We start from the raw sequence: 24,852 nt of genomic DNA, 5'->3' as shown, positions 1-24,852 counted from the left end.
CAGTCTGAGTCGCTGATTCGCCGGTCATGGCATGCAATGACGGAGAACTTGCATCCCTTCTCCCCTGCCGCACTCGCGAAGCTCCCTCGACTCTCGCGTCCTGCACGATACACGCGTGAAGACCACATCCCTGATGCGCAAGCAGATGCGGATGGAAACAGACCGACCGTAGCGGATTACCATGCTATCAATAGCCTACCCCCCTCCGTGCGCGTACCCAGGAAGATCGCGACGCCCATCCGCGTTGAGGGCAAAGTCTGGTTCGCAAACGAGCGAAGTGAGTCTTGTGCAAGATGTTACAGTGGGTTTGTAGCTTACGGCTGCTCCAGCATGGATATCTTGGTTGAACATGGCCGTACTTCTTGGCACCCTATCCCTTGCGCTCTTCAACGCATCGAAGGACAAGACGGCGAGGATATTCGCATATGTCTATGCCCTGATCAGTATCGGTGTTTTGGTGAGTACACTCTGTCGTTAAACTGCTATGCAGGCGCTAACGAAGGTTTAGATCTACGGATACCTCATCTACCAGCACCGCATCACCAAGATTCGCAGGCGAGATCCAGGTCACTTTGGTACGCCTCTCCCACACCTATACAAGTCCATAGCTCAATTTTGCACTCATGATGCAGATGCTATCGCGGGACCCATCATTGTCAGCGTCCTTCTGTTCTTCGCTATCCTTGCCAACTTCATCATCCGAGGTGCGTCATTTGGGCATCTCCCTGTGCCTTCGTACTGACTACTGGATCTGTCTCATTAGTGCGCGAGCTGTAAGTCATTAACGCGATAAAGCGCATCTCGATATTGATCATGAACACCTTACAGACGTCAGAAGAATATTCCTATACCCGGCGAAGGTCTGCTTCGGGCGTGGATCCCATCTCAAGGCACGAATATGACTTTCGACGACGCACAAGTTCCCTTCCCCATGTAACGCCAAGAGTCCTGACTCCTCCGTGTATGCCCGTATAGCTAACCGTCGTAAGGCTTTCAAGCAGTAGCCAATTTATCTAGTGACCGAATGTGATTAGCAGTGCTTCGCTGGTGCGCACTGTTGCCCTTCGCCCGTTTCAAGATGCCTTGAATAGCATTTGGTATGCATTCATGTGCGCCTGGTGTCCCCGCGTCGTCTCCCTCTGCACGATAGGACGCAGCAGGGCGCTGCATTTCCCCTCTATACGCTCGTTCACGCGCGTACTGCCCCCTTCCACCTCCTCGAACGTGCGCAGCTTCCAGACCAGAACGCCTTGGTCGGCCTCGCTCTCGTAGAGTGCTACGCATGCGGACGTGTCCCAAGTGAGCGTGCCGACGATGAGGACGTCGTGTTTGATAATGCCGAAGAGGAGGGGGATGGTTTCGGTCATGGAGAAGTGCTGGCGGGGGAGGTGGCGGGCAGGATCTGCTTGCGAGGCCGATTCGTCGCTAGCGTTGGCGATCCCTTCCCCTTTCCCGACCGCCGCTTGCGTCCGCATCGCCGAGTCCTTCAAGGCTTCGCCTGACGCCAAGCTCACTTCATCCTGCTTGAGCATCTCGAAGCGCGTACACATATCAGATAGCCGCGTAACGCGCTCTGCGCCCGCGGCGGTGCCGATGATGTTGAACACCTCGTCGCGCGGACGGTCGATGACGACGCTATACTCGGAGAAGAAGTTGGGGGTGAAGCCAGGCGCTCGCGGTGTGGGGGAGGCAAATGCTTGCTTTGTGGTCGCCATTTTTTTTATGTTTTCCAGCTGTGCGTATCTGGAGGTGGTGGTTGAGGAAGAGCGCGTTGTGCATGCGCGTCGCGACGCGGTGTCGATGCATGTTCGTTGACGACATCCGGAGGAGCCGATCATCATTGGTCCTGATTTGGGCATCCTCTTGTCTTCTGTTTCCTTACTCCATCTGGTGCGCAAGCCTAAATCTGTCAGCAGCGCAAACAACTACAGAGCGGTCATCCACCCCACATACGACTGTGAAGCTTTACAACCTGATGCTCAAGGGAACGGGGCTTGCTCTGGACTTCAAGTAGCTTTTACGGCCCGTCTCTCCTGGTCGACAAGTCACAGAATACGTATCCTGGTAAAGCCGCGGGTCTTGTCGGACGATATACATGCTCGGTCTCTTGAGGGTGTCTGGACTTGCCCGAGGTCACCATTCACCGCTCGACACGAGTTTGCCACGCAAGCTGCCAGGGATACGTGAGTCTTAACCTCCTCGGACATACGGCTCGCTTTTGCACGGGGAACATTGCGCTCAACGTCGGGTATTAGGTGCTTGTGTGTGCCTAATGTCGCCGATCACGATCACCGCTATCGGCTCCTAATCTAGCGCAATAACAGCGCTGAGCGCTTTCGAGAAGACATCTAGCTTCAAGAAGGTTCTCTCCTCGAAGATCCCTTTCTACGCTCTCCCCACCCTCTATCTTGTCTCTATCGATCTTCCCTTGCTGGCGAAACGTGCCCACAGCAGGTCACAGCACGCCTTGGCGGATCTCTTGTCAGCTTGCACGCTCAAGCGAGCTCAGCATGGAACTCCTGAGCTTAGAAGCCGTTTGCGCTGAAATGAAGTTGGCGTTGCAGCATTGCCCTCAAACTTGGACTTTACTCTGGAAGTCGTCATCGCTGGGCTCTCATTCATGTCCTCGGACCTCGTGTTGCGGCATTCGCGCTTTGCCGTATGATTTCTTGGCATGATACGTCGACTGAGCTAACAGCAGCTCAACGCTTCAGCCCTTGCAATTGTCGCGATTAAAGCTGGGCTCCATCAGATTATTCTAGTCAGGTATGTTGCCCTATTGAGCGAGGACAGCGACAATCCTTCCCTTGCGCATCACTTCAGCCTCGCAGATCCGCTGCTTCCAATCGACCCTGTTCCTGAAGTTCGTCCTTCTCTCACAGTGCTTGCTACATCTGATTACGTCCGCAAGCGCGCCTCGGTGGCTGGAATGCGACTCCAAGTGTGCTCCGTCCCATCTCCCTCTATCCTCCCAGGCGTGGACCGCGCCCTTCTTTCATACCCAGCGAACCCCGCGAAGCTCATACAGCACCGCGAAGCTCATCCAGGGCACCGCGGAGGCAACTCCCCAGCACCGAGGACACCTTACGCATTACGCATCTGCCAATATACGCGTTCGTTGTGGGGACAGAGGGCCTGGCGCACTCCTTAGACCACACGACGACGTACCAATGGCGTACAAGAAGAATCCCGAAGGGAGGTCCGCGCTCATGATTTCCTTGATGCATCGCCGAGGCGGGACCGCTGGAAGTGGCGATCTCACAAGGTCGAGAGTATATAAAGACATGAGTGCGTCTGGTAGCTGTTCAGCAATAGCCTGGCAACCCTCGGGGTCAGAACCTCCCTCCTCCCCGCAACACACCCGCGCATCTACCACCCACCATGCAAACCGAGACCCACGTCGACCTCTTCCACTATCTGCCCCCACCACAACCGCGCTTGGGCAGTCTCACAGAGTGGTCCATCACGCACATCCGCGAAGTTTTCGAGGCGCGGAGTGATGATGACGCCTTGCGGGCTATCGAGAGTACCTTCGCGGAGCGACTCGAGGGCACCGTCAATGGCGCGCCGCTATCTCGACCGCAGGTCGCCCAGATGGTGCTTGCGATGCGCCGGACCGCGCCCATGGGCCTGCGCGTCGAGTGGATGCAAGCGCAAGAGGCGCCACGAGATATATCCTGTCGAGTGCGTTCTTTCCTTCGCGGTACCATGGAGTCACCAGCTGATCAAGGCCTATGCAGGATGGCTCCCTTGGCGGCATGTATGTCATCCGCGGAATCCAGCGACCCACACCATCAGGGTCTCCCGCATCCTTCGAACGGCATAAAACCGTCGAAGTCAGGTATGCATCCTCTATTGGTTTCCCATACGCGCACCCTGACGATCATCACAGGATCGAATCCCAGCTGCCAGATCCGCGCCTAGACAGCAGGCGCATCACAAGCCTCGTATTCGTGGCCTCAGAAGTGCGCGTGGACCGCCAGACAGCGCTTTAAGCTGCTGTCTAGTGCTGCTCCAGCGTGCTTCTAGCACTTGCCCGCGCCATCTCGCGTCCTACTTATCTACACGCGCAGCGCCGTCCTGCGTTACCTTTTGCCCATTCCGTTCCCGCTTGCTCATAGGCAAACGTATCCGGACTAGAATTCGCAGCTTATATATCTACCCTTTTTGTGCTGCTCATCGTAACCATGCATGGCTGCTAAGTAGAATATACCTGTACCACGTACATAGACCACTTTAGAGGTAGTTCCTGTTGTAGACTCGTGTTACAATGACCGTATTGCCTGCGGGCGTCTTCTCCCTATGCGCGCTAATCAAGGGCCACCCTGCGACTCGCAAGCGTATAATCGAGGATATGATTGCCGAGAACTAACAAAGTGCTATCGTGATGCTGGCCATCAACAAAGGTGCGCACGCACTTGTGGATCCATCTCTCGGCAAACGCCGTATCTGGACCCATATGTTTGTCTTCTGGACCCCTACGTTCATCCCTCCGCCCTAGCACCCTGAGCACCTGGGCGCAGCTGGGTCCAGGGAGACAGCGATACAGAGTTTGATTCTACGTGCTGGGCAATGACCTCAGGGTACCGATCGGCCCTGGTCATAAGCATTGAGGGTGCCATGATTACATTCAGTAGGACGCCTTCGGTATACGCGGTGTAGTCTTCTGTAGTATGACCATTCTCGGCGAGCTCTGCTCTCGAGGCGGCTGTACGAACGTCGAACGGAGATGGACGACTGCGCTCTCTGTGGCGATAGCGGCGCGGGGGTCTCGTGTACAAGGGCCTTGGTCTGAGACCCTGCAAGGTCCGTTCGAGAGAGAAAGCTAGAAAATCAATTCGTTTACCAAGATCGACGCATGCATCATCCTCTGAGTACGGCAGGAAAGATCGTCAGTCAGAAATACCGTCGCCGGGACCGACCAGAGCAGCGAATGTCGGTACTGCTAGGTTTAGGTGTGCCGAGCATCGTCTAGCGTCGTTACTAAATCGCTGGTCAGTGCAGCCAGAAAATCTTGCAGACGTAGGGCGAACAGTGCGTCGGCCAGCTAGAGACCGGAGAGTTGCGCGCTTGGGACGGACCCGAGTCGCATCTGCCAGTTAGCGGGTTGCATAGAGTGATCCGCCCTCTCGCTCGGGCGGGTCCTGTCGCCTATTCTGCTACGGAAGCTCACAGTGTCATTGTAAGCGTAGGCAGGATGCTCAGCGAGCCTGGTTCTTCAGCTTCTGAGTCTTTGCTGTCTCTCGCGAGCCTCGAGAAGGGGCGTGCGTGCTCATGCAGAGCCCGGCAGAAAGTCCGTGGAAGGAGGATGCCACACGATCCGCGCTATTCGTCGCCTCCAGCGCTCGGATAGCAGACCGCGCCGGCTTCATTCTGAGCACTAGCCCAGTGTCGGATGGAGGCGCCCGAGGTACCGAGCTACGTACACGGGCGCAGGGAAATTGACTGCATCAGTGATTAGTGCTGGGGTCCGAGCAGAGCATATGTCGGTGGAGAGACGTCCCAGCCTGTAGAGCGATCCGTTGAACGTTGCAGAGCGAGAGCGAGCCTCGGAGGACCAGGCATCCGGCATCACCTTGCCCACGGCCGTCGATGGCAACAGCGCCCAGATATGAGCGACGGACGGGCGCGCGCGCCGCACGCGTGTCGAGTGCTGTTGTTGCCAGACGGAACAACGCACGTGACGGATTGATTGCTCTTGAAACACAAAGAGGAATTAGACCCATTGGGCTAGCCGCATACCCTTCTCTTCCTTTCCCTCCATCTTCCCCGAGTCGCGACGATGCGCACTCCCTCCATCTACAGCCAGGACGACCCCTTGACCGCGGCTCTTCAGCCTGACCCCGGCGAGACCGACAATGAGCGCAGGATGCGCGTCTTCCGCGAAGCGGAGGCAAAACGCATTTCCGAGCAGATTGATGAGGACATTCGCCAGGAGCGCGAGCGCATGAAGAGGTCGAAGGGCGACGTGAAGGTGTGCGGCAGAGCTGTCGACCATGATGGAGGTGCTGACCTGCTGTGCAGCTGCTACTGCTTGGTCAGGCGGAGAGCGGGAAGTCGACCCTCCAGAAGCAGTTTCAATTGATGTACCGCCCGCATTCCATCGACCAGGAGCGATCCTCCTGGCGCACAGTCATCTACTACAACGTCGTGCACTCTCTCAGGCACATTATGACCAGCCTGGAGCAGTTCGAGGAGGGCTCCGAGAACGCACCTCTTGACGATGGCGCGTCGGTCTACTCCCGCTACCCGAATGGCACCGAGTCCTCGCCCTCGACCTCGTTCACAAAGCCGAGCTCTCTGAACGGATACGCATCCTCGACTCACCAAGCTCCCCTCTCACCTAGTACTCCCCCACCTATCTCTGGAAAAGACCCTCGAATGGCGCAGATCGCATATCTCCGTCGACGACTGGCGCCGCTCATCTCCACCGACGCTGCCTTAGCCGACCGCCTGAGCGGTGGTATCAACGTCTCAGGACCTGGCAAGGGCGGTGTGCTGGTTCGGAGCGGATGGCAGGCGCGGACGATCGAGAACGCGCTGAATAAGACGAAGTGGGCGCGGCGCATGTCCTCCGAGGGCAAGCCCGTCGAGCGCGACAGCTTCGACATTGTGCACGACAGCCTTGTTCTGGAGGTTGGCCGCATGCTCGACATATGCAAGGAAGACATCAAGGCGCTCTGGAGTCATCCACTCGTGAAGATGCTCATCTCGAAGCGCAAGCTCAAGCTCGATGAGTGGTCTGAATTGTGAGTTTCTTCCTCTCTGGCCCTGTGTCCCGTAATCTCACTTGTCTCGAGTTTCTTGAAGCATATATCCCGCGTCGCGGCTGCCGATTACCTACCGACCATCGGTGAGCTTTCCTCTGCCGAAAAGCGCGCATATATGTGCTTATTTCGCGATCTATTCTTCCAGACGATATACTGCACGCTCGAGTGCAGACCATGGGTGTGGCAGAGCACGTATTCGACGTCAACATCCACGGCAAGTCGGTGACCTGGCACCTTTTCGATGTGGGAGGTGCACGAGGCCAGCGCCACTCGTGGGTACCGTACTTCGATGACGCCAATGCCATTATCTTCGTCGCACCAGTCAGCGCATTTGATCAGGTATATCATTTGTCCGTTATTTGTGCGCATATACTCACCTTTCTCGATCAGTACTTGGAAGAGGACCCGCGAACGAATCGGATCGATGATTCCTTGCAACTTTTCACCCAAATCTGTTCGAATGCGCTACTGAAGAGTGTACATCTGGTCCTGTTCCTGAGTGCGTGCTATATCGCCGCCATCTCAGCGCCATCTCATCTGACTGATCCCTCTTCCCGCCACCTGCTTCTATCTTTCGAATTTGCCCTATTATTCGCAGACAAAACCGATCTTCTCAAGGCGAAACTGGACGCTGGTTTGAGGGTATCGAAGTAGTACGTCGGGTTCGCTAAGCAGTTCATGCATGGTCTGATATCCTGGCAGCATCACGTCCTTCGGCAACCGCTCCAACGACTACGAGACTGCTGTCCAGTACTTCCGTGCGCACTTCCTGCAGGTGCACAGAAGAAATAACGAGAACCGCCGGGTTCTGTACACGCACTTCACGAGCGTTGTCGTAAGTCGCTTCCTCGCGCCAGCCCGGATCGCTTGCTCAGGCAAATCATCAGGATACCAAAGCAACACAACGCATCATTGGCAACGGTAAGCACAATTGACCCCCGCCGTTCGACCATGCGCTAACCCGCTTTCAGTCCGGGACTCGATTTTCCGAGGTTACCTTCAGTCTGCCGCTCTCGTTTGATCGCTCTCCGTCGTCGTCGCACTCGCAAACCTTGTTCATATTTATCGTCGCTTACCAAAGGGCCTCTTGTAGCTGTATTCTCCGGACAGCACCCAGCCAGCAATTGTACGTCACTACCACACAATCGTTCTCGAACCCGATATCCCTTTTCTGGTGCTGTTTTCGGTATTGTACCATCACCGCCGCTGGCGTAATTTATTCCTTCTTTACATTCATCGTCCGCCCTTACACCCAGCATCCTCTTCACATGCACTCATCCTAGGCCTCCGTTCCTTTACGCACGTATTTTGCCGGCTTCTGTATGTGGCTCGACTGGTTTCCTCCGCTACGGCGCTTTCTGCTGTACGATAATTCGCACCCCTTCGCTAGATTGTCGACCATTGTCAATCGATATGGTGACCCTTATGCCTCACGGCGCAAGCTGCTTTTGGCGAGGCTCGCAGCCGAGTCTTCCTCTCTCACGGTGCGTGTGATATCGAACATGTCACGGGATGCGTTGGTACGTCGGTCTGCCTTCTCTGGGGACATAACTGAACGCGGTGCACCCTAGGCGCAGTGGCTTTCATTCTTCGACAAGATGTTTGGGACGACATGACTTGGACGCTCTGCTCCTTCGTGTTTTGACGGCGGCTCCCCTGTGCCGGGGAGGGTACAACTGCATCGTACGGTGCGCGCTCTTACTATGAGTCTGCTCGCTTTACCTCAAGGTTGCATAACAACTGGACTCGTCGACTTCCTATTCCCACCGTGCAGGGCCAGGGCGACCTTCGACCTCGTGGAGCGCTGGTTCAGTGCCGGTCATTGAATGTCCCGCCTATGGGCGAACTAGGCAGACATGACCTGCGCCTTGCCTCTTCAGACGTCTCCCCGCGAGGCTCTCGTCGACGTGTACGTGTCCGCCGGCAAAATTGAAACGCGTGTTGCTCTATCATGACCGCGGCCTCAGGAAAATGAGATAGATCTCGTTCTCCCCGGTCTTGCAGATCACCTCCACAATTGCATGCCAACCCTGCCCTACCCGGAGATGATGATGTGTGTCCTTGTTCTCCACCTCCCCAGACAAACGCTGACCGCTAGCTAGTGCCACGAATACGTAAGGCTCTGCCGCATTCATCACCTCGCCTCCTCCCTCGAGGCGCGCTCGTCCCCTAAACGTGAGGTACATGAGGAGAATCGGAAACCATGACGCGTAAATGAATGCGCAGGCAGGGCCATGAAAATTCTCGGTCGGTCCCTTTCTTATCTTCGCCTCATTGTACTTTGCTTTTTATCTCTGCGCTTTGTTGCGACTGCTCCCTTTCCTCCCCAGCTGAACATGGCGCCGTCGTCGAGACTGCAGGAGTATCGCAACGTCTTGGAGGTCGAAGGGGGCGCGTCGGTGGCGGAGATACGGCGAGCGTACAAGCGGATGGTGCGTGGCCACATCAAATGTGCCTTCGCTCCCGACTGAAGCTGTAACGTTGCAGGCGCTGAAATGGCATCCCGACCGACACCATACCAACAAGGAGTACGCGAGCAAGCGGTTCGTCGAGGTGCGTGTGCAGTTGAGCTCCGTCTTGACGCCGTATCTGACCGAGATTGATGTAAAGGTGACGGTCGCGTATAAGGCGCTACTGAGGGAAGCGAAGCGACGAGAGGAGCGCCCCACGTCTACTCGGTCTAACAACGCTGAGAAGGAGAACGTCCGCGAGCCAGATACTCCCAAACCTCGCTGCTCCCCCTCCCTCAAGTCCTGGTTCTTTGGCGGCGAGGCCCGCTCGCAGAACACGAAGCGTCCGCGGAAAGACGACAATACGACATCTTCGCATAGCTCCCCCAACGAAAAGACTACACGTTCTTCCCCTCGCCGTGCACACTTTGAGCCGGAGCCATCTACCTCGCACTACTCGCAATCCGTCCCTTCTGGCTCCCAGCGATCCTACACGCACACCACACCCTCCTATACGCATACTGCACAGTCCGGTTCCCAGCGCTCCTATGCTCACTCTACTACCGACTCGCATGACTCGAGTGGACGCCCGAGGAAGAGGCTGCGAAAGGATAGGCCTCCGGCTTCTCGTCAGAACACGTGAGTGCGCTTCTCTCCCCGTTCAGTCCCCCGGCACTGATGCGCAGATGCTAGGTACGATTCGACCCGATCTTCTGCCCGATCCGAATCGAGCCATCCTTCTGCGTCGAAGGACTCGCTCCCGTACAACATCTTAGGCAGCCGCGGCTACGGCACGACGCGGCTGTGGACGTATCCCGTGTACTTGTCGATGGAGCAGCTCTTCTACGGGCAGGACCTGCACATCAAGATCACGCGTCGCTACCAATCTGGGCGGAAGAAGCACGTCGTTCTCGACGTCCACATTCCCCCAGGTTGCCGCAACGGGACGCAGTTCCTTTTCCGCGGTGCTGGGCACGAGCGCGCGGATGGCAAGCTGCAGGACATCGTCTTCCTCATCCAGCAGGAGGCGCACGAGTCGTTCGACCGCGATGGCGACGATCTCTTCATGGATGTCCATCTGCCGTGGATGGATCGCCTCCAGTACGAGAGGGGCGAGGCGAGGGTGCGGACGATCGACGGGAAGGAGATCTCGCTTGGTATATACTACTACAAGGAGCGCTTGCTTTCTGGTATACGCGTCGTCCGCGGCGCAGGGATGCCTCGCGGGGACGGTAGTCGGGGAGATTTGGTTGTACAGTGAGTATCTGCCATGGTCCTGACCCCTCCACGTAGCTGACATGTGTTTGTAGATGGGAAATTAGTCCACCGCCTTCCGCGTCCAAATGGCAGTCGTTCAAGCATATGCTGCATCTGTCCCGCTCGTAAGCGGACACTCTGATTTCCCTTTCATGCCCCCATGACATGTACGTTTCTTCTCCATGCATTGCCTCTGTGAGGCACTGAAAAGCTGCGTATGAGCGGCATTCCTCACTATCTATCGTCTGTAGCTTTAGGCATTTTATACGGACTTAGCTTCAGGATTACTCTTCGATGCCTTACTTTACTGGCCCGTCGCTTTTTCGGATATCGCACAGGAACACAGGGACTTCAGCTGCACTGTACATATACTACAATCGTGTCTGACTTCGTACTTCGTATATATAATTGTAATAATACAGTAGTGAATGAGCGTGGTGGGATACCCTCGGGTACCAAGCTTCGGGTCAATGCGAATGGCGCAACGAAGCCACCGAGCGAGGAATGGAAAGCGAAATCAGCGGGAAAAACAGTAAGAAAAGAGGCATAAGAGGTCGTAAGGGGATCATCAAGAGAGAACGAAGAGGAAGTTGAGACATTCAGTAGTACTTGTACTGCAAACCACCAGTAAGGGGCTTGGATGCGAATCGCTCGGGAGACATGGGGCGAACGTTCCTCGTTCTCGGGGTCGGAGACTGGGGACGCATCGGAGTTGGGTCGCTCGAGGAGACTTTGTGGCCAGGCGGAAGAGGAGGCAAAGGCTTGGCTACCTCGACGCGCCTGCGAAAAGTTCCGTTGGCGTCAGTACGTGAGGTGGATGCTGATGGGCGGGATGTCGCAGCAGGCGAAGCGTGCCGCGGCGACGCAACCGCGCGAGGTGGGTTGTCAGCCTCCGGGCGAGCGCTACGACCGGACGTTGGGTTGCGCGAGGTGGTAGCGTGTGGGCTGCCGCGCATCGACGAGGAATTCCAGTGCGAGAATGCGGCGCCGTGACGTGCAGCAGAAGACGTGGCAGGACGCGGAGCCGCGGCCTCTCGAGGCGGGCGTGCGGGAGTAGGGGTCGAAGAGTACGTGTCGGGCACGACACCGTGCTTGTGACCATACACTGTGCGCGCGGTAGGCAGCTGCCGCGAGGTAGTCATGAACTGCAAGCCCTCGACCTTGATGGGGGCCCCGGGGGCCGGGGGAGGCGACATCGCGCGATGCATGTGGAACTCGCGTTGTGCTTCGAGGGAACCGGATGGAGAGCGGGAAGATGAAGGTGTGTCGCGACCGTGCGTGGCCGGCTGCCTCGAAGATGTCTTGTGGTGCGCAGGTGTGGTAGCAGCTGCGGCCTTCGAGCGAATGGAGTCCTTGTCGATGCGCAGGGGACGGACACCGTCCGCGAGAGGGCGTGCGTCCGTCGAGCGTCCCCGCATGATGGGTGAGCACGAGCGCGACAGGTCAGAAGTGCAGGAAGTGCTCGACGAGGCGGGTGTGACTCTACCATCATCTTCAGGAGGCCGCGGAGCCCTGCGCGTTGGAGACAGACTACGCATGAACACGGACTGATTGTCAGAAGTGGAATCCAACATGCTTGGAAGCACAAGAGGTTCAGCGGCTTCAGCCGGCCTCGGCACCGGTCGCGGTCGTTCGTGCTGTCGCGGAAATTCGGGCTGCGGCTCGTCGAACTGCCTGAAGAACTTCGCGTTGTAGTGCTGGACCCTCACTTTCTCCTTCGAGTACATCTCGCGCTTCTGGCTCTTCTCGATGCGGTCATTGCGCTCTGCTTTCCTCTCCGAAACGTCGAAAACCCCAAAGCAATGAACGCCCGGCTGGGGATAGCCTAAGCAGTCGTAGCGACCGGACACAGACTTGGGGGGATTGGGAAACATGCAGTCCGGGTTGCTGCACATATGGTGGCGCTCTGGCCAGTCAGCAGGCTTGACCTTCTTGTGGAAGCCGCGGGTGACTATGTTGCCCAGTGGCATCGTGAGTGGCAGGTCGCATATCAGAGAGGACGACGCACGGGAGAAGGATCGGCGACCCATCGTTATAAGCGTAAGGCTTGAACCGGCAAACGGCAGCGGTTAGCCACACAAAGGTATCGGGGCAAAGCGACAAAGACGGGGATCAAAGGTCGTCGGCTGAGCAACGGTCTCCGCCCTTTATATGTCGTGCCGTGCACAGCATGGTCATGATTTGGAGAACAATGGATGCCGGCCCAAACACAACGTGTTTGAGAGCAGGCCTACCCTAATCCTGCCATATGGAGCAAGTCAGGGTTAATTCTGGCCGAAAGTGGAACATGACTCGCGTTTGTTGTCGGCCTCGTGCCCAATATCCCGACTCATGTTGCTAACATGTTGCTCGAACGAGTGTTATCGGATCCTATCTTAGGCACCGAGACCCTCAACTGACTATGCTGTGCGGCTGATCCGGAGTAGAAGCTCTCTTCTGAACAAGCGACGGGGTCAGAACAATAGACTCGACTTATTAGCGACCACTTCACCTGACGTGCATCAAGCTGAGGTCCGCAGACAAGGGGCTGATACGAAAACACATGCGATATTGGTCTAAGAGTACAATGAATCCAAATGAAAGCAAGTAAGTAGTACAACGGTCGTGAAGTCATTATATAGCATTTGCGTGGCGGTCGTGGCGCGCTTCTTGGCTGGTTGCCACCGCCAGATCCTTTTTGCTGCTGTTATCCCGCTCTAGGCTGGAATCCTCCGCAGCCAGGCGCACCTCCTCTAACTGCGGCGCACGCTTGCCGCCCAGGAATATGCGACCGCCCGGCGAGTCCTGGAGCGCGCGCACGAGCACGTCGCGCTCGAAGAGGTATTTGATGTCCTCCAGGGCGACCCCTTGCGTCTCTGGGAGGCAGAAGTACGTCCAGAATACCATGATGAAGCAGAAGATGCCGAAGATGAGGAAGGTACCGTAGGTAATATTCTCGAGCATCAACGGCGTAACTTTCGAGATGGTGAGGGAGAAGAGCCAGTTGATCATGACTGCGATGGAAAGAACGGCGGGGCGTAGATGATTTGGCGCAACCTCTCCTGCAACGACCCAAGGAACCTGCAAGATGCGTCAGTTTCGAGTGTCGTCGCCGTCGTTAATGCTACTCACTGGTCCCCATCCAATGCAATAGAATACAGCATAGAGGTATACTGCGACGATGGAGACATAGCTTGCAGCGTCGACGTTGGTCGTGTCCGTATGAATCGCGCTGTAGCCGCCAATCCAAAGCATGCACAAGCCCTGGCCGATGCCGCCGACCATCAGACATTTCTTGCGTCCGAATCTCTCGACCGCGGTCATGATGACAATGAAGACAGCTACGGTCTTGACCACGCCATACACCCCTAAATCATGGAGTTAGATTTGCCTTCATATAGTCTTAGCGCAGCACTCACCCGTGGCGAAGAGTCCGGACGTCTCGCCAGTGATACCCAGGCCCTCAAAGATTTCCGGGCTGAAGTAGTTGATCGTGTTCGTACCCGTCCACTGCTGGAAGAAGAGGACGAGCGAGGGGATGAGCGAACGCAGCATAATAGGGCGCGACTCGGCCATGCCCTTCAGCTGCTGCCACATATTCAGCCGGTCCTTGCCCTCGAAGTCCGCCTTGATCTCGTCCAACGTGACGCGCACAGACTCGTCGTCGACGGACTTGCTGGACACATAGGCCAGGGCGCGGCCGGCACGGTCGAAGTCCCCGTGTTCGACCAACCAGCGCGGAGTCTCGGGCTGGAAGCACATAGCGAGGATGAAGAGGACGCCTGGGACCATCCTGCAAAGTGTGAGAATACGAATAGAGTATACAATTGCCGCACTCACTGCGCTATGAATGGGACGCGCCATTGATATTGGCCGTGTGGGATGTTCTTCGACGCACTGTAGTTCACCCAGACTGCGAAATCTTCAGGGGGACCGGACTGAATGAGCGCAGTTAATCACTCACAGCTCAACATGATCCCCAGGTTGTTGGCCAACTGGATAGCGCCCGTACACCTGCCGCGGATCGTACGCGGTGTGCACTCCGATACGTATGTCGGCACGATGGCGCTGATCTGTACACGTCGTCGTGAGTAGTTGAATAGGCCGCCGACGGCTACCGCACGCACCATACCAACACCTATTCCGCCAACAAACCGCCCGAAGAAAAGCACACGCAGTCCCACCTCCGGGCTGCTCCCCAGCCCAACGATAGACTGAATCAGCGAGCCCACAACGTAAATGATGCCCGACAGCAGCATGGACCACTTCCGCCCTATCTTGCCGGACAAGTAACCCGTGACCAGAGCGCCGAAGCTGCACGCACGATCAGCATGCAATCGCCGTCAATGACGAAGCGGGGGAGGGTACGCACAGGCAGCCGCCCTGAAGGACGGAGACAATGTCCCCGTTGAACGCCGCCTGGTCACCCGACGAGCGCTGGTCGATCTTGAAGTACTCTTTGAATGAGGACATCGAGATGATGCCGCCAATGAGCCCTCTGATAGAAGGAGAAGCGGGTCAGCTTCCCACATTGACGCGTACAGGGATAGCGCAATGCTCACATATCCCATCCATAGCTGATGCTCCCCAGCACAGCGGACATCGTGAGCAGGTACGCATTGCGATGCTCGACAAACCCGCGCAGCTCGTCTCTGAAGGTCATCGTGTCGTATAGCAGCGTTAGAGATTATGAAGGGGGGAGCGAGCGCGCAGCTAGAGAACTCATTTCCGCGCGCACGGCCTTAAGTAGCCTCTCGCGGTCCGCCTCCCTCCTGGCGAAGGTGACCCTGACCCCCATACGCGACGCCACGGTCCCGTGGGGAGAAATTGCGGAGGCCCATCTGGGACGACGGATCAATGATCAACTTTAGGGTGCTTGCCGCCGGTCCGGGGGGCTCCAAATGGTGGGGAAGGGCCACGCTTGTGTATCGCGAAGAGGCGTTCGCAGGACAGGGAGCATGGCGACATACGTTGCGGCTCGTGCGGCGGGCGCTTCTGCTCCCAGGAACGGTTAGCGGCATCGGGGAGATCGTAAGCAGGCCGACGTACCGTGGCATCCCCCCGCCGTTGCTCGCAAGTTGAAGGTCTTGGAGGTCTGGCGAGGCTCGAGAGGAACGTCGTCGCATTGTCGAGTCCGGGGACTTGAGTATACACATTGAGACAAGTATGTACCAGAGATCAATAGTCATTATGCACCCGCATATGCAGGCCCAAGCCGCCGAATTGTTGTTGTACAGAGTAATAAAAAGAATAAAAAAGGAGACTAGAGAGGAGAAACGAGGCCAGGACGCATGGAAAGGAAGATGCAGCTAGCTAGATAGGTGAACTACATGGACGGAGAAAGCACACTATGGACAGGGAGAGCATAACGAAGAGGAGAAAATATTATACGGGAGATGATGCTGTCCTTCGTCGGAGTCCTCTGAACCGATACCTACTACGAGCACGAACACGAGCGCCACCGCCGGACACAACGTGTGCGGTGTCCGGCGACCGCTCCCCTCGTGCCAGATATGCACCACGTATAAACAAAAACAGGCGATAGATGCGAAGTTGTGTAGTCGGTTGGTGCATGGGGGAGATGGATAATGTGCTGGGTCGAGTCGATAATGTTAGGCCGTACAATGTGCGAATATGGCTGGTGATACATCTTGCAGGCAGGCGTGCGGTAGTACAACAGGGCTGAACGAACTGAGCGAGGCGGGACGTGGGCGGGGGTATTAGTTGCGCGCGATGCGAGCGCAAGCGCGGGTGCGTTCTAGGTGGAGAAGCGAGACAGCTGCCAGGAGCTCAGCCTTGGACCAAGTCAATGCTGGCCCCGAGGCTTCGCTCCGGCGACGGCTGGGGAATCTTCCCCTGCGACATGCGCATCTGCTCTTCCTCGAACAGCTTGCGTCCGACATCAGCGCGCAGGCCCAGGTTGCTCGTCCGGCCGGGGGTCCCCAGAGGTGTGCCCCGACGCGGTGACGGCGTCGCATTGATGAATTCGTGTATGTTGAACTCCGGGACCTGCGGTCTAGGACTGCTGGAGTTGCCCCGGGCGAGGCCAGAAGGGCGCGGCGATTGCGCGCCTGAGGCAGATAGAGAAGGGCTAGATGCCAAGGGAGGAGGCGGGAGTAATTGGCCGCTGGGAGGCGCAGGCGAGTTCACGCGCTGCGCCTCGTCTACTTCCATAGAAGCAGGCTGAGGTTGCCCAAGCTGATGGGCGGTTCCAGGCGCTTGCGTGGCGTTGAAGGAGCTCTCTCCTCCACGCGAGAGATGTGATGGTCCGTGTTGTTTAGGGGCAGTGACGCTTGTAGGGTCAGGCCCAGTGCTAGGCGCTGTCGTTGGGAAGAGTATTCTACCCTTATTTCGAAGTGTATTCGACGTGGTGCCACTAAGCGCGCGGAAGGCTGCAGCGTCCTTCAAGTCCTTGCTCATCGGCCGGGCCGGAGAAGGAGACGTGGCGAGATAGAGCATGAGATCGGCTGCCTCGTTATCTGTGGCTGCGGGAATAGGCGTGACGGAGCCAGGCGGTGCTGTCGGCGTGTCACTGGGAGGAGGCGTCTTCTGCTGAGACCCCGAAAGTTCGACCAGCGTCGCGCCTGACTCCTCTTCCTGAAGAGGTCGTGTGGTGGCAGACGAAGCCGGACGAACCATGCGCGGTGTCGCCGAGCCTGGAGGCTGCTGAGAACCCGCGTGTTCGCCAGCCTCCGAGGTCCCTCCATCGACGCTCGACCTAGGCGAGCCCGCGCTGCCTATTGATCCACGATGGGCCATGAAAATGGATGTGAGAGTGGCGGCCGCTTCAACGTCGGCATCCATCGTCTCATCCGTCTTGCCCTTGTGCTCTTTCTTGCTCTTCTTGGTGGGTCGTTTGCTACGGCCGGGCGTCGACGGAGCATTGCGGCCGCGAGTGTGGCTCCGAGTTCCCTCGGCGGTGCTCTTCGACGCGGGCTTACCGCTGCGGCCGGCGCGCGGTGATGGCGGAGGTCGGCTCTGAGCCGTGGCCGGAGGGTCACCTGCGTTGAAGATAGTACGCGCCTGCTTGGTAGGCGGTGGTGCCAGTATCGACGTGTAAAGATTCATCGAGGACCCCGCGGGCTTCGCGCCGTCGCTAGCGAGGGGGGAAGTACCGTCAATGTTGGGGTAGTACGTCCTTGGTGCGAGAGTAAACGATGGCGGGGCCATAGAGCCGGAGCTAACCCGTTTGAGGGACGTGACGGTGGAGGTCGGCGCCGAGCCGCCCTGGGTAGCGGGGTTGTTGTAGTAGTTCCCACCCCCGGCCTTGCGCTTCGCGGGCAGCGTGCGCGCAGGAGCGGTGTTGGCGAGGTGTGCTTGGCTCTGGGCCTCCAGATCGTTGAGGGGGATGTGTGGAACATTATGATTCGCCTTGTAGGCGGCGTAGGATAGACGCGTCCGCAGACTGCGGGTGACCTGCGAGTAAGGGGCTGGTCAGCACAACCGTAGACGATACAAGGGTGGACGAGGGAGAATCGCGACCACATGCGCTGAGGGTCCATCGCGCGCGTGGCCGCTCTAATTGCGCGCCACCGGCGGGAAGGACGCGCTGGGGGCAGACGCGTCGTGGATAACGTAAGGCGCGCCAGCACTCACCATCGATATTTCGGCGCGCGCCATGAATCGCTGCACGGCCTTCCTGCGCTCCTCGCTGTCGTCGTGGTCCATGCTGGACTCGGCGGAGTCGGGTGTGGTAGCGGTCGGGGGCAGGAACGCTGTGGGAGGCGATTGCGACGCGGCTGAGCTGTTCGAGGGCGGAGAGGGCATCGCGCGACGCGTATATCGCGCAGTGCGCGTATTGAAGCGTGTTCGTTGTGTGGGACGACGAGCAGAGGTGTCTGGGCGTCGCACGACGTCAGGAATCGGGGGCGTGGGTGCGCGGCGGTCGCGGTCCAATCTTAAGCGCGTTTCGGCATATGCCGGTGCATCGCAAACGTACCTGACTGTGACACCGGTCACGAGTTGCGTGCCAGTCACTGCAATTCAACTGCCCCTATCTCCATTCTCTTCAATGAGAAAATCGGTTGCTCCCCGCGTTCGAGGGAGCTAAACACATCTGTACGTCGCGGCTGGTGACGACGAGCGATGCTATGCAACGACTGTGCAACCAGCTCGATCATTCGCCTCAAGGTACATCGGCGGGAGATCAACTGTGACATCGATATCATCAGACTCAGACACGCGCCACATCCGGAATCTCATCGTCGATGCGCGAATGAGGGAGGGCTGCGGCTATGGTCCACTGCGACATCATAATTGGCACTCGCTCGGGCCTATTGTTCGCGCCTTGACTTGTGCGTGACTACCGCACGCGCTATCGGATCGCTAGACCCATCAGTGCAGCTGCGATGGAGAGACGTCGGATCGCGCGGGCAACTACCGGACTGAAGACCAGCGGTTCACATGAAGGATCACCTCAATCGAGCCATCTCGCGATAGAGGACCGCCATACTTCCTATCCGGTGCAGCCTGATTTATTTTGCGTGACTTTCGGGGTCTCTACGCTCGCTACGACGCCCCAAGTCACTCACCGGCACGCCGTCAACAATAACGGCACTCAAGCTCTGGCATGAGGTCTCGTACGTCTTCACAACACGTTACCCCCTCCATTTCGCCGCCTTCATTCTGCTGGCAAAGTCCCGTGATCGTTCACTTTGAACCGGCGTCATTAACCCATTTGTCGCACTCGTGGCCATAACTGGACCCACAAACTGACCATGAAGTGAACCTCTCACCCTCCACCCACTACAGCGAATGCTTTGACGGTCATACAGCTCTCTACTTCCTCCCTCTCTCCGTGGTGGCATAGATCTCTCAATACCGCAAGCCCTCGTTCAGAACGATCCTCACAACACAGCACCGGTGGGCGTGTGTACTCTCCCGCTCGACTCGTAACTTGCCATTGACTCGTACAGCGGCCCCGTCGGAGCCGCCAAAATCACTGTCGGGACCCGTTGAAGTCGCCGTCGGGACCTACCAAAACTACCGTCGCTACCGCAACAATATCATGTACACCGAGATTTGACAAGTCTAGTCATCTGCAAATTATATGCAACCGACGCCTGCTACAGTATTCCACCCTGTGCTAACGTGTCAGCTATCAATTTATTCAGATGGTGTTACCCTCCGAGTCTGTCCGCTATTCGTAGGCGATTTCTTGAGTACATCCTCCCAATACCACCTCGGCAAGAACCCAACGCGATCTTCGCCCCCCTCCACATCCGTCACACCCGCCACGTCCAGCCTGCTCACCGACACGCCCGCTTTGGGGGTGAAGCGCACGCGCCAGACGGCGGCAGCTTGATGTCCATTGGTCGCGTCGGGTTGGTCGCCGCTAGCATCGCCCACATTCCCCCTCAACCACCCGAAAAACCTCTCTCCCCATGCGAGGCACACCGTCGGATCCCACGCCCCCGGCTTCCCGCGAACCATCCTTGGAATTTCCATCGTCTTGAAGTCCTGGATCTCGCGTATGACACCCGCAGGCGTGCGGAACCCGACGACGATTTTCTGTAAGGTAGTTAGCGTTGTAATTCCACTTTGTCAGCGCAGTCAGTGCCTTTGACCGTCATGCCCGAAAACAATCGCAGCATAATAGCCTGCAGTGAGCAACACCAGGCGAGCCAAACCGAAAAGCCATCTGTGACGACAACACCGAACGAGACGGACGTCAACTCACCGGCACGCCGAGGAGGAAGGACTGGAAGTAGAACTTGAGCAGCTTCCTGGCAGAGGCAACCAAATTCGGTTAGCGCACGTCGTACATTTCGGGCGAGGGGAGGTTTCTCGGGACGGTGGACACCACAAGCGATATGCATCATAGATTAGATGCGTACTTCTCAAACTTGGCCTGGTCGGACGCGCCGCGGATTGCCATCGACGTCTTGAGCTCGACGAAGTTGTTCGTGCGCGAATCCGAATAGTGGCCTGAGACAGGATAAAGGTACGTTAGAATCGGGGAGGAGCACACGGTCATATAGCGGCCAGAGGTAGCTAGCGCATTGCTGGACGCAGCTAGTCGCTAACGCGCCGCCACTAGACGCTCATGAGCGCACAAAGCACTCACCCTCGACGCAGTCCACCTCGCCCCCAATGACCATGCGCGTATCGCCTAGCTTCGTCTTCACCACTGAGCACCACTGCACGTTCGTATTTACGTCCCCGCCCCATGGAAAGGGCGCGTCCGGCGCGACGTGCGGCGGACGCCCGGCCGCGCGTTGTGGCGTCTCGGAGGTGCAGTACGACTCGAAGGCGTAGCCGTAGTACGACATCTTCCGATGTCGAGGCTCCATGTCGTTTCTATCGGATGGAGATGTCAGCCGGCGTGAACTCGCGCATGGGATATGATTCACGTACTTCTCTTTCAACTTTGCGTCCGAAAGATGCTCCTCGAGGTACATCGTCCCGTCAACGAGCATCACGTTGAGATCCCATCCATCCCGGTCCTCGTACGGCGCGGTCAATATCCTCACTCACCGAACAAGGGTCAGCTACGCTAACAGTTACCGCACCCAACGCAATCAGAACTCACTTGGTCATCACCCCGCGCCACGACACGATCCCAATCTGCCCTGCTGCCCCGCGCTCTAGCACGCGCGCGTACGCCTTCAGAAGCCCATCCAAGCGCCCCCGCTCCTCTGGCCGCCGCACCCAGCGCTCGTACCCGTAGTCAAGCCGGAGTCCCGATCGCGGGGGCGGAATGTAGTACTTGAGCGCCGAGTTCGTAAACTCGAGAACCCGGGCGGGGGTGTAGGAGAAGGAAACAAGGGGACTGGGTTGCTGGAAGGCAGGGGAGCGACCGGCAAGTTTCGATGGATCGGGGAAGGCCAGGTGAACTTCAGGTCCTGGGGGAGGTTGTGTCGCGCCCGATGTTGGGAGTCGGCGCGTCTTGTTTGCGGGCTCGTCGAGCCCCTCTTCGGGCGAAGTTCTCTTTCCCAAGTTACTGGAGCACATGATGGTGGTGCGGTGGGAAGTGCAAAGCAAGGGAGCGGCGCGTCTGGTCAACATGCGGTGCCTCCGGACCGAAAGTCGAACAATGGACCTCCAAGAGTCAATAGTGATAAACATAAAGAAATCCGCGACCGTCTTCCTCCTTCTCTGATTGGATGATCACTGCTGCACTGGTCTACTCGACAGGAACAGGATATCTAGACTGCGAAAGATACAATATGACGGGCAGAAATACATAAAATAACAAAAAGCGCGACAGCAGATGGACAGTGGCAGATATTACGTGGACACGCCACCTATAAAGTCGATTACAGGATCTGCAGAGCCTGCCGAAAGTACAGGTATCGTATCAACAGAGATGGGAGACGGCGGCAACACCTCCTGTATGTCCGATAATAACATCCCACATACAACAAATATCTTCTTCTCAATACCTCTGAGCTGTACAAACGATAGTACATTCTCCCCTTCAACCAGATGCGGTGTGAGGTCGACATAACCTTCCGTGGGCTGCAGAGCATAAAAGGTCAAAGTCTCGTCCTTGGTGATTGATGAATTGAAGCATACCAGGTCAACGGGCAGCCAGCTTTGTTCATTGAGTTTGATGACCAGGTGCCCTTTCTCTGGCCACTGGCTCTGCATGTGCACGAGCGTGTCCACAATTACGGAGGGATCTGCGGGCTTCGGGGCATCCGGGCGGTTGACGGACATCATGGCTTCGTAAGTTGCCGTGGTGTCCAAGCAGAAGAGCCGCACGTGCAGTGTCTCCTTGCTTTGTTCTTCCGCCACAAGTTTCTCTGCCCCTGATGTGCTCTCCTTCGCTCTTGACGCACTCTCCCCTGCCCTCGACGCATCGCTTTCAAGCCTCGACACGTCGATATCCATCATCGACACATCGTCTTCCACCCTGGACGTCGTGCCACTCCTCCTAGGCGCATCACCAACACCGTTGTCTTCGGGTCCTTTGATAGTAGATCGCCTGCGCGCCACGTTCCACTTTACGGCATCGCGCTCGTATACATGGACGCTGCACTGATTGACGCAAGCATGGCTTGACGCTGTCTTCGCCTGCCATATCCCTGGGACGGGAAGGGTGCTGTCGATCTGCACGCGATGCGGCGGCGTGGATCTTTGGGCTGGAGCAGGTGTCGAGCTATCGTGCGCTGTCCTGTGGTCCTGGTGGCTGACGACCCGCTCCTCTTGTTCTGGCGTCCTACGATCGACGTCCATTCGGTCATCGACGTGCGTCGTCCCGTTCACCTTGGCGTGCGCTTGAATTTGAACTTCATCCACGACCATCGCGTCGCGATCCAGTTCCGGTAGTGCAACATCCTCCACCGGGCCCTCCCTTCCTCTTTTTATACCTGGCGTGAGTGCTTTTGTCGAGGTCGCTGCGTTTGTGGCGTTTGCCGCGGTCGTTGCTTTGTCTTCCTCCCTTTCATGCTGCGCTGTTTTGTCTCCAGATGGGGTATCGGTCGATGCGTTGGGTATATCAGGTACAATACGCGTCCCGTCACGTGTCGGGGCAAGTCCGGGCACATCTGTCGGCGAACGACGCGGTGATGCAGGTCTTTGCAAGGTTTGTGGCGCAGACGGTACGTCGGTCGTCGCAGGGGACGCCTCCTTTCGCAGCACCGGCAGAGGGTGAACGACAGGCGACACCGTCGTCGACGATGGTGTTGGCGGCGCATATTCTGGCAGTGGAGGACGCGCATATTCTGGATATCGAGGAGGCGCACGCGGGTCAGGCAGTCTATGCAGCACAGACCGCGGTGTCGTCGACCGCGATCGGCGCGGAGACGACGAAGACCCTCGAGGGCGACGCGGAGACGACGACGTTCCACGCGGACGACGCGGAGACGACGACAAGCCCCGAGGACGTCGCGCATATGGCGATATGCTACTCCGCCGATGGTACGGCGGAGATGGTGGTCCGCGCGCAGAAGGTGGACTTCGCCCCCTTCGCCTTAATTCTGACGAAGGGGGCGACGGTCGGCGATAGCCACGCGGGGGTGGCGAGTATCTGGGCCTCTCATCCCGATACGCTGGCGGCGGGGGCGCGCGATAGTCCTCCCGGTCCCATGCTCGGTCCTTAAACGGCGGTTGGCGGTCCTTGAATGGTGCTGGAGGGGAGCGCAGTCGGCTCCCATACGACGGTCGTCTTGGTGGGGGAGATGCTGATCGGCCGGGGAGGGGCTTCCGCCACTTCTCGTAAGCCCTACTATCACGTCCTGGGCTCCGATCCTCATAAGCGCGATTGCGTGTGGGTGGTGGATATCTTTCGTCGTCCCTCCTCCGTCGGTCGTCTAGCGGTGACGCTGACCGTCCTGCATGGTATCGCGGTCGAGGAGGCCGCGGCATGTACGGGTTTCGGTGCGCTGGGCTGCTGGAGGAGACCTCGCCTTCTTCCGACATGGAGCTTGGTAGCGGTGGGCGCATGGGAGAGCTGGCGATGGGCACGCGGCTCGCACTCTCGACATTCCTGGGTGCGTCGTGTGGTACACGCGCTTCCGAATCCTTCTCCTTCCGCTTCTGCAGCTCCTCCCGCGCGGCCATCATCGCTTTACCAAACGTCCGGCAGATATCGTCGTTCAAGCCGCCCTTGACATCTTCCGCTAGCTTGCCCTTGTCGATACTCGGGTTGGATGGGTTGCGTCGTGACAGGTTGGCGAGGACCATTGGAAGCAAGACGTCGCGATACTTGAGAACATCGGGGTCGTTTGAAAATGTAGGTTCACTGGATTGCGCTGCAGTAGGTGTCTCCGGCGGTTCACTGGGATCGCTTGAAATTGGTGGGAGGGTCACAGGAAGCAGAGGCTGGGGAACGTCAGCCAACCGTTCTCAGCAGTACGATTGGCTACGCACCTGTTCATCCCCTTCATCGAGTCCGTTTTCGGCGTCCTCAGAGTCGATCTCCATGTCACTTGCCGACGCGTCGAAGTCAATGCGATTCAGCAACGAGTCCCTGCGCTCCACCTTGACCTCAGCAGGATCGTCGAAAGTTATCCGACTCAGTAGATTTCCTGGCTTGTTGCGAGTAGCTGCAGCATCGTCGTTTTGGTCAAGCGACGTCCTCCGCCTATCCGGTGAATCGCGTTCGATACGGTCCAGGAGGGACGGCTTGCGAGCCTTCTCTGGGGATTTCCCCTTCCCCCATCGCGAAACCCTGTCACGCTGGACGGGATTTGCGGCTGCCGCGTAATTCGAGGGCCCCGAGCCGTCAGTCTGGCCGGAAGCCAGGTATCTGCGCATTCGTGACCCTTCCGGCGGGTGTAGTGCGCCGTCGCGTCTGTATGTGGCTTGATGTTTGAGCAGGCTGTCGTCGAAAATATGCCTGGGCATGTGGGTGGCAGTCATGAAGTGCCAACGTGCGAAGAATCTATGGTGGCCATCGACCGTAAGAGACAAGATGTACCCAGTGATGCGGGCAATCGAGCATCATGTAA

At 57.6% G+C, this 24,852-nt stretch overlaps 11 protein-coding genes across 11 annotated transcripts; 5 read left to right on the top strand and 6 right to left on the bottom strand.

Annotated features, from left to right (window-relative positions):
- Positions 1–36: 36 nt before the first annotated feature.
- Positions 37–742, top strand: SCHCODRAFT_02668300 (uncharacterized protein; the record flags this gene model as incomplete). The annotated part of the gene is made up of 4 exons (XM_003031532.1): positions 37–277; positions 330–457; positions 509–575; positions 633–742. The coding sequence occupies 4 exons, from the start codon at positions 37–39 to the stop codon at positions 740–742; spliced, it is 546 nt and encodes a 181-aa protein (XP_003031578.1).
- Positions 743–1,073: 331 nt separating this feature from the next.
- Positions 1,074–1,715, bottom strand: SCHCODRAFT_02501785 (uncharacterized protein; the record flags this gene model as incomplete). Its single annotated transcript, XM_003031961.1, has 1 exon — positions 1,074–1,715. One exon carries the CDS (start codon positions 1,713–1,715, stop codon positions 1,074–1,076), a length of 642 nt encoding a protein of 213 aa, XP_003032007.1.
- A 1,188-nt stretch (positions 1,716–2,903) lies between these two features.
- SCHCODRAFT_02627477 (uncharacterized protein) lies at positions 2,904–4,291 on the top strand. The gene is made up of 3 exons (XM_050345411.1): positions 2,904–3,684; positions 3,741–3,841; positions 3,893–4,291. Exons 1-3 carry the CDS (start codon positions 3,382–3,384, stop codon positions 3,993–3,995), a joined length of 507 nt encoding a protein of 168 aa, XP_050200246.1. The 5' UTR covers positions 2,904–3,381; the 3' UTR covers positions 3,996–4,291.
- A 1,445-nt stretch (positions 4,292–5,736) lies between these two features.
- SCHCODRAFT_02627472 (G-alpha-domain-containing protein) lies at positions 5,737–8,208 on the top strand. The gene is made up of 9 exons (XM_003031534.2): positions 5,737–5,974; positions 6,025–6,749; positions 6,801–6,853; positions 6,916–7,109; positions 7,161–7,269; positions 7,369–7,423; positions 7,473–7,605; positions 7,658–7,691; positions 7,742–8,208. The coding sequence occupies exons 1-9, from the start codon at positions 5,783–5,785 to the stop codon at positions 7,789–7,791; spliced, it is 1,545 nt and encodes a 514-aa protein (XP_003031580.1). The 5' UTR covers positions 5,737–5,782; the 3' UTR covers positions 7,792–8,208.
- An 898-nt stretch (positions 8,209–9,106) lies between these two features.
- SCHCODRAFT_02701751 (DnaJ-domain-containing protein) lies at positions 9,107–10,606 on the top strand (the record flags this gene model as incomplete). The annotated part of the gene is made up of 5 exons (XM_003031535.2): positions 9,107–9,202; positions 9,258–9,323; positions 9,381–9,859; positions 9,914–10,477; positions 10,531–10,606. 5 exons carry the CDS (start codon positions 9,107–9,109, stop codon positions 10,604–10,606), a joined length of 1,281 nt encoding a protein of 426 aa, XP_003031581.2.
- A 470-nt stretch (positions 10,607–11,076) lies between these two features.
- SCHCODRAFT_02579805 (uncharacterized protein) lies at positions 11,077–12,680 on the bottom strand (the record flags this gene model as incomplete). The annotated part of the gene is made up of 2 exons (XM_050343902.1): positions 12,486–12,680; positions 11,077–12,428 (listed from the first exon to the last, which is right to left on the bottom strand). The coding sequence occupies exons 1-2, from the start codon at positions 12,505–12,507 to the stop codon at positions 11,077–11,079; spliced, it is 1,374 nt and encodes a 457-aa protein (XP_050200245.1). The 5' UTR covers positions 12,508–12,680.
- Positions 12,681–13,090: 410 nt separating this feature from the next.
- On the bottom strand, positions 13,091–14,929 carry SCHCODRAFT_02502739 (general substrate transporter; the record flags this gene model as incomplete). The annotated part of the gene is made up of 7 exons (XM_003031963.2): positions 13,091–13,537; positions 13,589–13,824; positions 13,876–14,249; positions 14,297–14,369; positions 14,421–14,529; positions 14,584–14,770; positions 14,829–14,929. 7 exons carry the CDS (start codon positions 14,927–14,929, stop codon positions 13,091–13,093), a joined length of 1,527 nt encoding a protein of 508 aa, XP_003032009.1.
- Positions 14,823–15,743, bottom strand: SCHCODRAFT_02304671 (uncharacterized protein). Its single transcript, XM_050342313.1, has 2 exons — positions 15,019–15,743; positions 14,823–14,954 (listed from the first exon to the last, which is right to left on the bottom strand). The coding sequence occupies exon 1, from the start codon at positions 15,643–15,645 to the stop codon at positions 15,199–15,201; it is 447 nt and encodes a 148-aa protein (XP_050200244.1). The 5' UTR covers positions 15,646–15,743; the 3' UTR covers positions 14,823–14,954; positions 15,019–15,198.
- On the top strand, positions 15,463–16,123 carry SCHCODRAFT_02304647 (uncharacterized protein). Its single transcript, XM_003031536.2, has one exon. It carries the CDS (start codon positions 15,807–15,809, stop codon positions 15,999–16,001), a length of 195 nt encoding a protein of 64 aa, XP_003031582.1. The 5' UTR covers positions 15,463–15,806; the 3' UTR covers positions 16,002–16,123.
- Positions 16,124–19,561: 3,438 nt separating this feature from the next.
- SCHCODRAFT_02504036 (RAI1-domain-containing protein) lies at positions 19,562–22,705 on the bottom strand (the record flags this gene model as incomplete). The annotated part of the gene is made up of 10 exons (XM_003031965.2): positions 19,562–19,966; positions 20,136–20,181; positions 20,293–20,383; positions 20,523–20,755; positions 20,813–20,923; positions 20,988–21,398; positions 21,719–21,732; positions 21,818–21,847; positions 21,974–22,080; positions 22,240–22,705. The coding sequence occupies 10 exons, from the start codon at positions 22,703–22,705 to the stop codon at positions 19,562–19,564; spliced, it is 1,914 nt and encodes a 637-aa protein (XP_003032011.1).
- Positions 22,706–23,373: 668 nt separating this feature from the next.
- SCHCODRAFT_02668289 (uncharacterized protein) lies at positions 23,374–24,748 on the bottom strand (the record flags this gene model as incomplete). The annotated part of the gene is made up of 5 exons (XM_050346590.1): positions 23,374–23,529; positions 23,629–23,642; positions 23,724–23,825; positions 23,878–24,223; positions 24,272–24,748. The coding sequence occupies 5 exons, from the start codon at positions 24,746–24,748 to the stop codon at positions 23,374–23,376; spliced, it is 1,095 nt and encodes a 364-aa protein (XP_050200243.1).
- Positions 24,749–24,852: the final 104 nt, after the last annotated feature.

Source organism: Schizophyllum commune, assembly GCF_000143185.2.
Source record: "Schizophyllum commune H4-8 unplaced genomic scaffold SCHCOscaffold_6, whole genome shotgun sequence".
Classification (NCBI taxonomy): domain Eukaryota; kingdom Fungi; phylum Basidiomycota; class Agaricomycetes; order Agaricales; family Schizophyllaceae; genus Schizophyllum; species Schizophyllum commune.
Note: the sequence above shows the minus strand (reverse complement) of the source record. Positions and strands in the feature narration are given on the sequence as shown.